The sequence below is a fragment of the Salmo salar genome, chromosome ssa25, assembly GCF_905237065.1.
Source record: "Salmo salar chromosome ssa25, Ssal_v3.1, whole genome shotgun sequence".
Classification (NCBI taxonomy): Eukaryota; Metazoa; Chordata; class Actinopteri; order Salmoniformes; family Salmonidae; genus Salmo; species Salmo salar.
This window is the reverse complement of record NC_059466.1, coordinates 26,026,340-26,040,025: the sequence shown is the minus strand read 5'-3', so window position 1 is coordinate 26,040,025 and position 13,686 is coordinate 26,026,340. Positions and strand designations below refer to the sequence as shown.

Here is a 13,686-nt window from a genome sequence, read left to right as displayed (position 1 = left end):
CTCTTGATTTTTCTCTTGATCTTTCTCTCGCTCTATCTCTCTCTCTCCTCTGTTTAATCCTCTTCCGCTCCTGCTCTCCTCTAGCGTTCCGTACAGAGGTCAGGGCAGAGCATCGGACAGGACGCGCCCCTAGTTGGACAGGTAGAGAGGAACTCTCAATCCCATCTAGTCTCATCCCTGTCTCACTCTGTCCCCTATTTCAACTGGATTCACTTCCATTCTCATCCAGTCTCACCTTGTCATCCAGTCTCACCTTGTCCTGCAGTGTCTCACCTAGTCCTAGTGTCTCTTACATAGTCCTGCAGTATCTCACCTAGTCCTGCAATGTCTCACCCAGTTCATCTCAGTCTCTCTGTGTGTTCAAGATCACATCTCTGTCTCATCCTTAGTAGTTAGTAATCAAGTCGTTCAAGCCTATAGTTTGGGCTTCATTTACGTCTTTCATTCTAGTAACTACACTGTTTCATCCCGTTTGTGTGTGTTTTGAGCCATTCTTCATCTGACTAACTTAAATACTTTGGTGGAGTAATGTTAGCCTGGTACCAGATCTGTTTGTTCTGTCTTGCCAACTCATATGGACCAGAGACAACAGAAAATGGCAAGACTGCACATATAGATCTGGGACCAGGCTAGAGTAATGGTGAGAGATGCCCAACCTCTGATTGACCTTTGTGTAACCTTTCTGTATGACCTCTGTTACCTTTCTATGACCTCCCCCACACCCAGGCACACAGTCAATGCGTTCCCGCTCGCTGTGCAGCGGCCCCACCACACCCCGCACCCCAGGGTCCACAGCCATCACCCCTGGAACCCCTCCCAGCTACAGCTACTCCTGCCGCACACCTGGGACCCCTCGAACCCCTGGCACACCACGTTCACTCAGCCTGCTGCAGGAGAAGAAGGTACAGTGTGCGTCCCAAATGGCACACTTTTCCTTATGCAGTGCACTACTTTTGACCAGGAATCAATGCTGTTATACTGTACTCAGCTGAGGCAGCTACTCTATACGTGTTTTAAATTAGACGAATACAGTGCTTTCGGAAAGTATTCAGACCCCTTGACTTTTTACACATTTTGTTACATTACAGCCTTATTCTAAAATTGATTAAATCGTTTTTCCCCCTCATCAATCTACACACAACACCCCATAATGACCGAGCAAAAAAAAGTTTTGTAGAAATGTTTGCAAATGTATTAAATAAAAATAAAAAACAGAAATATCACATTTACATAAGTATTCAGACCCTTTACTCAGTACATTGTTTAAGCACCTTTGGCAGCGATTACAGCCTTGAGTCTTCTTGGGTATGACACTACAAGCTTGGCACATCTGTATTTGGGGAGTTTCTTCCATTCTTCTGCAGATTCTCTCAAGCTCTGTTATGTTGGATGGGGAGCGTCGCTGTACAGCTTCTCCAGAGATGTTCGATCGGGTTCAAGTCTGGGCTCTGGCTGGGCCATTCAAGGACATTCAGTGCCTTGTCCCGAAGCCACTCCTGAAAAACATCCCCACAGCATGATAATGCCACCACCATGCTACACCATAGGGATGGTGCCAGGTTTCCTCCAGACGTGACGCTTGGCCTTCAGGCCAAAGAGTTCAATCTTCGTTTCATCAGACTAGAGAATTGTTTCTCATAGTCAGAGTCCTTTAGCTTCCTCTTGGCAAACTCCAAGCGGGCTGTTGTGTCTTTTACTGAGAAGTGGCATCCGTCTGTTCACTCTACTATTAAGGCTGTGCCGCAGAGTGCTGCAGAGATGTTTGTCCTTCTGGAAGGTTCTCCCATCTCCACAGAGGAACTCTGGAGCTCTGTCAGAGTGACCAGCGAGTTATTGGGCACCTCCCTGACCAAGGCCCTTCTCCCCCGATTGCTTAGTTTGGCCAGGCGGCCAGCTATAGGACGAGTTTTGGTGGTTCCAAACTTCTTCATTTAAGAATGATTGAGGCCACTGTGTTATTGGGGATCTTTAATGCTGCAGGAATTTTCTGGTACCCTTCCCCAGATCTGTGCCTTGACACAATCCTATCTCGGAGGTCTACGGACAATTCCTTTGACCTCATGGCTTGGCTTTTGCTCTTACATGCACTGTCAACTGTAGACATGTGTGCATCTTTCCAAATAATGTCCAATCAATTGAATTTACCTCAGGTGGACTCCAATCAAGTTATAGAAACATCTCAAGGATGATCAAAGGAAACAGGATGCACCTGAGCTCAATTTCGAGTCGCATTGCAAAGGGTCTGAATACCACTGAAATTAAGGTTTTTCGGTTTTATATTTTTAATACATTTGCAAAAATGTATTAAAACTTGTTTTCACTTTGTCATTATGGGGTATTGTGTGTAGATTGATGAGGAACATTTATTTAATACATTTTAGAGTAAGGCTGTAATACTTTCCGAATGCACTGTATATAATTGTATTTTATGGATTTATCCTTTATTTATTCAGGAGATCATATTGAGATTAGCTAATCTTTTTTCCAAATGAAACCTTAGTATATCATGGTATCAATTCAACTTTTGGCAATTCATTTATTCAAGGTGGCTCTGCTCCGCACCCCTCCCAAGTCCCCCGCCACCACCCCCAAACAGCTCCGCGTCCTCAACCAGCCCCTGCCAGACCTCAAGAATGTCAAGTCTAAGATCGGCTCCACAGACAACATCAATTACCAGCCCAAGGGGGGACAGGTTAGTGATTGTCCATGGGTTTCTACTATACCCCCTCCTCCCTTACTCTCTTTCCTTCAGTCCCTTATTTATCCTCCCTTCTTTTTACCTCTTTATGCTCTGTTTCTGCCTCTCTTTCTACCTCAGTCTTGTTTTGTATTTGACTAATGCTGTAGCTGCTGGTTCCTTTTTTCAGACTTTCCTCCCAGGCTTTTATCCCCTGTTCCACTCTCCTCAGTCCCTTCCTCTCCCTGTCTTTTGTGTCCCTCTCCATGTTTATAGTCTGTCGCTCCATTGTTACTGTAGCTCTGTCCTCCCTCCCTCAGTTTGTCTGTCTGGTCGTTGTTTGCTGGGTTTTAAAAGGAGGGCAATGAGAAAAACACCTCATTTTGGAGTAGCAGCTGAGCTTTTCAGATGGGCGAGATGGGAAAAGGACATTGTTGTGATGAAGGAAGACCTACACAGTGTGAATCTTCTTGGAAGATCAGTGCTTGTGGCATTTTCTCTGTAATATCCCTCTGTAGCTCACCATCGACGCTAGAGAATATTCTGGAACACCTCTACCTCTCTTGCCTCCCATACGGGCTCAGCCCAAACAATGCTTACACCCCTGGGTAGTGTCTTCCCACAACCGCTGGCAAACTAGACTCAACTCCCTGGTGACTGGCTGGCTGCATGTGTCTCTGATAGGGGTTCCAACAGGAAGTGACAACAACCTGTGGTGACTGTCTGGGCACGGGGTTGGCAAGGCTGCTATGCTGCCATTTCCCAACCTCTGTGTCTGCATCCAAAATGACACTCTATTCCCTTGAAAAGCACTTGAAAATCTTTAATCGCCGACACTGGCTGTGGGCTTCCTCCTGTCTGCTGACGTGTTCTCCATCTTATCTCAAGTGTGTCGTCTTGTGTGAGGGAGTCTGTTATGTTTGTGTGGCCATTGCTGCTTTAGTAGGAGGCTATAGTGCAGTGGTCACCAACCTTCTCTGATTCAAGATCACTTTCTGAGTCAAAATGCAAGTCGAGATCTACCGCTCAGATTTGTTTTAACATGACTTAAATGTAAGCCTACGCAACATGAACCTATTAAAAACAGTACTATGAGGTTTATGCAGTAGGCTATAGGCCCAATATATTAACACCGCATATTGGATTTGGTTGAATCGCCCTGCCAATGTTAGGACCATTTAAAAAAAAAAATATTTCACAATTTGAGGTAGACAATAATATGATCAAACCGATAATAGATCGTTTTTGTATTACTTGTGAGGCACAGCTGAGTGAGCATACATTTAAATCATTTTATTTTTATTTTACTGGGCTTTTAAGGTCAGTCTCAACGGAGGGAGAGAGCAGCTCTGAACATTCCTACGCTCTCCCTTTCCTCTGCTAACACTGACCAAAAAGGGACTCTGTCTTCCAGCTAATGACAAAACTCGAGTCGCACCGCATTATTTCTGCCTCATGCACAAATTCATGTTGTTTTTCCTATTAACAGAAACAGTATTCCTCAATGTTAAAAAAGACCCAAGCCGCTAATAATAATAATGCAAGCCTATCATTACAGCTGCAGTGCTGGTTGTATCGCAAGTGGAAATAGGAAGAACGCACATTTTATGGTAATAAAAGAGTTAAATAAAAGGTGTTGACAGTGCTGACTAAGAACTTAAACATGAACTCACTCATAAAAACAGCATCTCTTTGCTGTATTCGTTGACAGTCTCTCTCTGGTCATGGTTTTAAACGTTGTGAAATCTCATTGTGTTAACTTTGCTGTATTCGTTGACAGTCTCTCTCTAGTCATGGTTTTAAACGTTGTGAAATCTCATTGTATTAACTTTGCTGTAGCTTTCTTTTGTGCCTGCAACGTTACTGCAGACACGGTAATCTGAGCCATCTGATTGGCCAGGGGTAGGCCTATAGTGCACTTGATTCGCTATCCGGGCCCGCCGGGAAGGCAGAGTTTGTACCTTCAGACACATGTAATGGTTCAAAATGGGAACACTTTGCCTACCCAGCGAGGGAGGCTGAATTGGTTGCACCTACCTCTAACAGCATGAGACAAATAAAAAAAAATAGGAATGCAAGGCTTTATCGTTGGGTTTTTTACAGAAATGTTTGGTGATCAACTAGGAATGTCTTTGAGATCGACCAGTTGATAGCGATCGACGGGTTGGTGACCACTGCTATAATGTATAAGTATTTCTCAGGGTTGTGCATCATACAATGTCTGTTCCTCTTTAGTACTAAGCTCAGGGTTGTGGATCCTGCAGCCTTCCATCTTCATTCAGTATGTTCTGTGGAAAGGTAGGGCAGTAGTTTTGACCAGAGCGCTATGGGCCCGGGTCAAATGTAGTGCACTATATAGGAAATAGGGTTCCATTTGGGACGCAGACGAGGTCTCCCACCTCTTCGGCCTTGGAGAGTGTTTATGTCACCATTCTCCTCATCATCCATTACAGAGACCCATTACTCTGTCAGGACTCCATCCCCTTTCACAGGACTGTTTTTATGAGGATTCAGACCTTCTAGAGAGCACCAATGACTTCTGTCTGTCAACCTGTCACCCCATCCTGGCTCTAGTTATCTCCACCACATGTAGGCACTGTTCCCACTTTCCGTGTAGGTCTACACCAGGGATGGGTATGGGATGTGGATACAGAGACCCGCAAGCCACTTCAGCCCCTCATGATGAGTTCAGATTTTTTGTGGCCCCCACCCCCATCAAAGTTGCCCATCCCTGGGCTACACACTTAGGCTGTGTCCCAAATGGCACCCTGTTCCCTATATAGTGCACTACTTTGGACCCTGGTCAAAGTAATGCACTATATGGAGCCCTATGGACCCTGGTCAAACGTAGTGCACTATATAGGGTATAGAGTGCCATTTGGGATGCACACTTACAGGATACTTCAGTAGACCCTGATACATATACAGTCATGTAGCATAGCAGAACCTATACAGTTCTTCCAATCAAGCCAGTACCAGTAGCAGATCTACAGTATCCCATATAGAGTACAGTGACTCCCTCTGTACTGGTACCCCCTGTATATAGCCTCGCTATTGTTATTTTATCGCTGCTCTTTAGTTATTTTTATTTCTTATTTTATTTTTTTTTTTTTAAACTGCATTGTTGGTTAAGGGCTTGTAAGTAAGCATTTCACTGTAAGGTCTACACCTGTTGTATTCGGTTCATGTGACAAATAAAATGTGATTTGATTTGATATGGAGATCGCTCCTATGCCTGGTCTCTCTCATCTTATGTCTGTCTGCTGAACACGGGGTGACATGGGCCCACATGCCAGAAAACGACCCACTAGTATACATTACCTCCGTCTACCAAGCCCCTTCTTATCCCCTCACACACACTCTGTCACACACAAGATACAAACACATGCCAAATCTTGGTAGGAAGTGAAGTCCTTCTTGGACCCAGAGTTCATTTCAGAGTACTTTTCTATTTGTTGGTGTATCAAAGGGCTAATGCCCTATTCCACCACCCCTATATGGAATGATAGAAAGGGTCATGAACTCCACCTACATGCTGTATCTACTGACATATCATCACTATAATGCAGGGTTCCCCAACCGGCAGCCCGCTGGCCGAATTTCAACCGCAGGTGATTTGATCTATTTTGAGGGGGGCATAAAATACTGTAAAAACATCAGCAAATCAGCTCCAATTGATTTACATTTTTGGAATCTGTTCCAAAGTATTCCCATGCATACGGATAGATATACTGTATGTGATCGTATACAAATGTAAGCAAGGTTTGAAATGATTATGTTTTTATTATACTGTATCTCATTTGGCTTCTTGTGGTCAATTTGCATCTGAATCTAGTTGATGATCCCTGCTATAAAACATGTAACCCTCTATTGAATCTCCATTCAGCACTCCTCTGATCGTCATCAACAGTTATCCTGCCTTCATACATATCTGTTCTCTTCATGTTGTGCCTATACATCTCTTCATACATATCTGTTCTCTTCATGTTGTGCCTATACATCTCTTCCATGACATAGAATAAGCTAAGCATCCATCCTCATCCCCACCTAAATAGCCACATTATATCTCTGTATTTCCTCTAGATTCAGATTTTAAACAAGAAGCTGGACTTCAGTCACGTACAGTCAAAATGTGGATCCAAGGATAACATGAAGCATTCTCCTCGTGGAGGCAATGTATGTACCTGTACCTACCGTTCTGTTCCCACTCTCCCTTCTCCTCTCTCTGGCCTAGTTAGTCCAAACTCACCGCCACCCTCAGCCAGTGTTCCAATTACAGGGGGGTGGGGGAGACTGGGCAGCCCTTAATAAATCAGGGTCCTCCCCATAATAATTGAAATATCAAGAAAATTGTAATATCATGTCATTGTATAATTCAAACCCTGCCTCCACCACTGCTCCTATCCTTCTCTCCAACCCCAGCCCATAGTCCTAGATCAGCCTGTCTGCTTACATGCTCAATCTGGTCTTCTGTCCTCTACATTGATGTTAACTTCTATTAGGATCCCCATTAGCCGACGCCAATAGAGACAGCTAGTCTTACTGGGGTCCGACAACAAAAAATACTTTTTAGACCCAGAACCAAATCTACAATGCAGTTAGCGCTGAGATGTACCAACTCCCACCTTGGTATATTTACAGAACTCTCCAATTTGACTGTGAGTGAAGATCTCTCCTGGTCTCTCCCTTGAAAAGCAAACTGTAGACTCAGTTCCATTTATCTCTGAACCCAGAAACAAATCTATCTAGCTACTGTCTAGCTACTACTAGCTAGCTAGCTACTGTCATGGGAGTACAGTTCCATTGTTATGTGCACAAGACTAAAACTACACAAATCACTGAATCCCTTTCCTGAGCACTTTTCCCTGTATGGTTCAGTATCTTATCTGAACAGCCTGATGATCAAAACTGAAGTCTCCACTTCGTCATTCAGTTGTAATATATACCCACTCTAGTGATGGATGTATATATATATTCACATGCAACAATGAGGGTGTTGATGCAGTATCATCAACACTTGTGCATCAATCTTCCATGCAGAGTCCACCTACTTGTGCTCAGAATCCAACAATTATTTGTACCTCTCTGTACCTGTTATGAGATGGAATGCAATATGGAATATTCAAACCTAGAGAAGTATTAAAACTTCACAGTATTGGCCTTAAAGTGGCGTAGGCCTGTAGAGAATATGCATATGTATAAGGATGTGTGTTATTAGCATACATGGTATATAGAGAAGTACAACATGAGAGGATATATCCAAATGTTTGTATTGTGGTGAGAGAAATGCAATGGGAGGAAAAATGTTTTCTACTTGTTTGCTGTTTTTCTATGAAGCTCCAGCTGTGACCGCCAACCAGATTACCTCGTTGCCTATCTCACTCTTCCTCTGCTCTCTCGAACTTTTTCTTTCTTTCTCGCTGCTTCAATCCACTGCTCACTGTTTCTCTTCCTCTCTTGACAATCTGCTGGCCTCTGACTTTCCTTTCGGTTCTCTTCCCCACTCGCTGCATGTCTAGCGTGATACATGTTATAAATGTTGTAAATGTCTTAAGATGTTTTGTACTCCGCAGCCCGACCAATCCTGCTATTTCATGTTTGTGTCGCAATCAAACTTGCTTTGTCTCCTTGCAGCTATAGCAGGCCCAGCTCAAAAACGGTGACTGTTTTAGAAAGAAATCCTGTGCCTTAGCCAATTTTGATGCATCCCAAACATCACCCTATTCCCTAAATAGTACACTACATCTGACCAGGACCCATAGGACTCTGGTCAAAAGTAGTGTACTATATAGGGAATATGGTGCCATTTGGGTTGCAGAGCAGGCACAGTCTCTGTTTGGAACAGACAGTCTGAGTAATCGTGGCAGATTCAGCACCTTGTCTCCCTGCTGACAGGCATACAGTACTTACAGCATGTCAGGGGATGTTACATTACGCTCATAGAATTAGATTCACTAGAATGGATCCATCCCCATTTAAGTCAATTGCTGTGCTCTCAGGGGCTTTTTTCCTATTCTATTCACTGTACTGTATATCTACAATATGTTTACACTAGCTAGCTTTCCCTGAGGATCAGACTAGCTCAGCTGTAGACACAAAGCTCAAAGGTCACCGTGGTTACATAAAGAAAGCAAACACAAAGTGTCATGGCCATCAGTGAGAGACAAACAGGTCTCTCTTGGCTGATATTTTACATTTACATTTACGTCATTTGGCAGACGCTCTTATCCAGAGCGACTTACAAGTTGGTGCATTCACCTTATGATGTCCAGTGGAACAACCACTTTACAATAGTACATCTATATCTTTTGGGGGGGGGTTGTAGAAGGATTACTTTATCCTATCCCAGGTATTCCTTAAAGACGTGGGGTTTCAGGTGTCTCCGGAAGGTGGTGATTTACTCCGCTGTCCTGGCGTCGTGAGGGAGCTTGTTCCACCATTGGGGTGCCAGAGCAACGAACAGTTTTGACTGGGCTGAGCGGGAACTGTGCTTCCGCAGAGGTAGGGAGGCGAGCAGGCCAGAGGTGGATGAACGCAGTGCCCTTCTTTGGGTGTAGGGACTGATCAGAGCCTGAAGGTACGGAGGTGCCGTTCCCCTCACAGCTCCGTAGGCAAGCACCATGGTCTTGTAGCAGATGTGAGCTTCAACTGGAAGCCAGTGGAGTGTGCGGAGGAGCGGGGTGACGTGAGAGAACTTGGGAAGGTTGAACACCAGACGGGCTGCGGCGTTCTGGATGAGTTGTAAGGGTTTAATGGCACAGGCAGGGAGCCCCGCCAGCAGCGAGTTGCAGTAATCCAGACGGGAGATGACAAGTGCCTGGATTAGGACCTGCGCCTCTTCCTGTGTAAGGCAGGGTCGTACTCTGCGAATGTTGTAGAGCATGAACCTACAGGATCGGGTCACCGCCTTGATGTTAGCTGAGAACGACAGGGTGTTGTCCAGGGTCACGCCAAGGCTCTTAGCACTCTGGGAGGAGGACACAATGGAGTTGTCAACCGTGATGGCGAGATCATGGAACGGGCAGTCCTTCCCCGGGAGGAAGAGCAGCTCCGTCTTGCCGAGGTTCAGCTTGAGGTTGTGATCCGTCATCCACACTGATATGTCTGCCAGACATGCAGAGATGCGATTCGCCACCTGGTTATCAGAAGGGGGAAAAGAGAAGATTAATTGTGTGTCGTCTGCGTAGCAATGATAGGAGAGACCATGTGAGGATATGACAGAGCCAAGTGACTTGGTGTATAGCAAGAATAGGAGAGGGCCTAGAACTGAGCCCTGGGGGACACCAGTGGAGAGAGCACGTGGTGCGGAGACGGATTCTCGCCACGCCACCTGGTAGGAGCGACCTGTCAGATAGGACGCCATCCAATAGTGAGCCGCGCCGGAGATGCTCAACTCGGAGAGGGTGGAAAGGAGGATCTGATGGTTCACAGTATCAAAGGCAGCAGATAGGTCTAGAAGGATGAGAGCAGAGGAGAGAGAGTTAGCTTTAGCAGTGCGGAGAGCCTCCGTGACACAGAGAAGAGCGGTCTCAGTTGAATGGCCAGTCTTGAAACCTGACTGATTTGGATCAAGAAGGTCATTCTGAGAGAGATAGCAAGAGAGCTGGCCAAGGACGGCACGCTCAAGAGTTTTGGAGAGAAAAGAAAGAAGGGATACTGGTCTGTAGTTGTTGACATCGGAGGGATCGAGTGTAGGTTTTTTGAGAAGGGGTGCAACTCTCGCTCTCTTGAAGACGGAAGGGACGTAGCCAGCGGTCAAGGATGAGTTGATGAGTGAGGTGAGGTAGGGGAGAAGGTCTCCGGAAATGGTCTGGAGAAGAGAGGAGGGGATAGGGTCAAGTGGGCAGGTTGTTGGGCGGCCGGCCATCACAAGTCGCAAGATTTCATCTGGAGAGAGAGGGGAGAAAGAGGTCAAAGCATAGGGTAGGGCGACGTAAGCAGGACCAGCGGTGTCGTTTGACTTAACAAATGAGGATCGAATGTCATCAACCTTCTTTTCAAAATGGTTGACAAAGTCATCCGCAGAGAGGGAGGAGGGGGGAGGGGGAGGAGGATTCAGGAGGGAGGAGAAGGTGGCAAAGAGCTCCCTAGGGTTTGAGGCAGATGCTTGGAATTTAGAGTGGTAGAAAGTGGCTTTAGCAGCAGAAACAGAGGAAGAAAATGTAGAGAGGAGGGAGTGAAAAGATGCCAGGTCCGCAGGGAGGCTAGTTTTCCTCCATTTCCGCTCGGCTGCCCGGAGCCCTGTTCTGTGAGCTCGCAATGAGTCGTCAAGCCACGGAGCAGGAGGGGAGGACCGAGCCGGCCGGGAGGATAGGGGACATAAAGAGTCAAAGGATGCAGAAAGGGAGGAGAGGAGGGTTGAGGAAGCAGAATCAGGAGATTGGTTGGAGAAGGTTGAGCAGAGGGAAGAGATGATAGGATGGAAGAGGAGAGAGTAGCAGGAGAGAGAGAGCGAAGGTTGCGACGGCGCAATACCATCTGAGTAGGGGCAGAGTGAGTAGTGTTGGAGGAGAGCGAGAGGGAAAAAGATACAAGGTAGTGGTCGGAGACTTGGAGGGGAGTTGCAGTGAGATTAGTAGAAGAACAGCATCTAGTAAAGATGAGGTCAAGCGTATTGCCTGCCTTGTGAGTAGCGGGGGACTGTGAGAGGGTGAGGTCAAAAGAGGAGAGGAGTGGAAAGAAGGAGGCAGAGAGAAATAAGTCAAAGGTAGACGTAGGAAGTTTAAAGTCACCCAGAACTGTGAGGGGTGAGCCATCCTCAGGAAAGGAACTTTCAAGCTCATTGATGAACTCTCCAAGGGAACCTGGAGGGCGATAAATGATAAGGATGTTAAGCTTGAATGGGCTAGTGACTGTGACAGCATGGAATTCAAATGAGGAGATAGACAGATGGGTCAGGGGAGAAAGAGAGAATGTCCACTTGGGAGAGATGAGGAATCTAGTGTCACCACCCCGCTGACCAGATGCTCACGGGCTATGCGAGAACACGTGGTCAGACGAGGAGAGAGCAGTAGGAGTAGCAGTGTTTTCTGTGGTAATCCATGTTTCCGTCAGTGCCAAGAAGTCGAGGGACTGGAGGGTAGCATAGGCTGAGATGAACTCTGCCTTGTTGGCCGCAGACCGGCGGTTCCAGAGGCTGCCGGAGACCTGGAACTCCACGTGGGTCGTGCGCACTGGGACCACCAGGTTAGAGTGGCAGCGGCCACGCGGTGTGAAGCGTTTGTGTGGCCTGTGCAGAGAGGAGAGAACAGGGATAGGCAGACACATGGTTGACAGGCTACAGGAGAGGCTACGCTAATGCAAAGGAGATTGGAATGAGCACTCAATGACACTCGATGACACTCAAATATAACTTTCCAACTTCCACTTTAGAAATTATAATTGATGTAAACTACAGTGGTTCAATGTTACCAGGAATAGGCTCAAACTTAGTTTATTCAGCTAGATAACTTGGTACAGTATTCTTCCAGCTTCTTCCAGTGCACCGTGTCCTATGACGCCGTAGCTAACTAGCATGCTAGCATCCAATAACACACGGTTAGCACCAATACTTGGTTACAACAAACTACCAATGGATCATTCGTGTCCGTGTCTGGTACCTTTCATAATGCAGAAGTGATTAAACGTTGGCTAGCTAACACAAAGTCAGTCCTGCTAGCTACACAAGTGGACTACACATCTCGAATGTTCAGAAAGTTAAGCTTACGTTGCAAAAATCTTGTTGACTAAAATGATACAATACTGCTCGCTGGTAGAGTTGGCTAGCTAGCAGTGGCTGCGTTGTTGACTTTGTTTGAAAATGTAGCTGGCTAGCTAACCTCGATAGCTACTCTGTACGACACCTTTATCTATGATACAAAGACAACTATGTAGCTAGCTAACATTACACTAATCAAATCGTTCCGTTGTAATGTATTTAGTTTCTACTGTACTGCTAGTTGATAAAGCTGGCTAGCTAGCAGTGGCTGTGGTGTTGGCTTTGTTTGTAAAACAAAATGATATTTTCTAACTGTAAAGATGTAATGACCATGCTAGCCATGGGGAAGTAAGAGGGGCTGTGTCTGATGTCAGAGCTAATTTGAGACAGTACTCTGCAGGAGGAGGAAACGTGAGTCTCTTACTCCTAATACACTTGGTGTCTCTCCTCCATCCATCCCTCTCTCACAAACACACACAGCATATGTTTTACTATTTTCGGGGGGACCTAAAATTGATTCCCATTCAAAATCCTATTTTCCATAACTCCTAACCCTTACCCTAATCCTATTTGTAACCCTAACCCTAAACCTAACCTCTAAGCCTAAAATAGCCTTTATCATCATGGGGAACTGGAAAATGTCCTCACGAGAGAGAATTGTTCTTGTTTGACTATCCTTGTGGGGACTTTTGGGGATTTCCAGTACCCACGAGGAAAGTAAGCCCCCCCAATACACACACACACATTCCTGTTCTCCCGTTGTAGTATGCGCTCTCTTACACACATAACACCTCTCTTTCTTTGTGTTATGGTACCCCTTTCTATCTCTCACTCTCTCTCTCTCCCTCTTTCTTTCTTTCTTTCTCTCTCTCTCTCTCTCTCTCTCTCTCTCTCTCTCTCTCTCTCTCTCTCTCTCTCTCTCTCTCTCTCTCTCTCATTTTATGGTATCTCTCTCACACAATCACCCATCAGAGTGCTAGGGAGATGCAGGACTGGGGACTCCAGGGTTCCTATTCTGGTCCCAGACTATGTACAGCATCTCAAAGAATCACAACCTATTCCCTATTTAGTGCACCTCTTTTGACCGGGGCCCATAAGGCACTATATGGGGAATAGGGTGCCATTTGGGATGTGACCTGTGTTCACCTTTTCACCTGGTTCTACCTGGCATTGACACCTCTGTGAAATTGTCATGCCAGACTGTTTGGCTTGACAGTGAAAGCAATGGAGTTGGAAAGAGCACAAACAGATATTGGACCAGCCTATCTCCTTTACGGCTGGGATTTCTGTTTCTTAGAGGTGAAAGGGCTAG

The 13,686-nt window shown here is 45.8% G+C and overlaps 1 protein-coding gene across 18 annotated transcripts in view; it reads left to right on the top strand.

Moving 5' to 3' along the window:
• map2 (microtubule-associated protein 2) overlaps positions 1-13,686 on the top strand; it is a 136,448-nt gene that overhangs the window by 111,876 nt on the left and 10,886 nt on the right. For 11 of the 18 annotated variants that reach the window (XM_045707558.1, XM_014173751.2, XM_045707552.1 and 8 more), the window contains 4 exons: positions 85-141; positions 727-902; positions 2,546-2,692; positions 6,761-6,853. In XM_045707558.1, coding sequence (XP_045563514.1) covers positions 85-141; positions 727-902; positions 2,546-2,692; positions 6,761-6,853 — 473 coding nt within the window. The remainder of the gene's footprint in view (positions 1-84; positions 142-726; positions 903-2,545; positions 2,693-6,760; positions 6,854-13,686) is intronic. The other 7 variants (XM_045707555.1, XM_045707553.1, XM_045707556.1 and 4 more) reach the window with 4 other exon arrangements.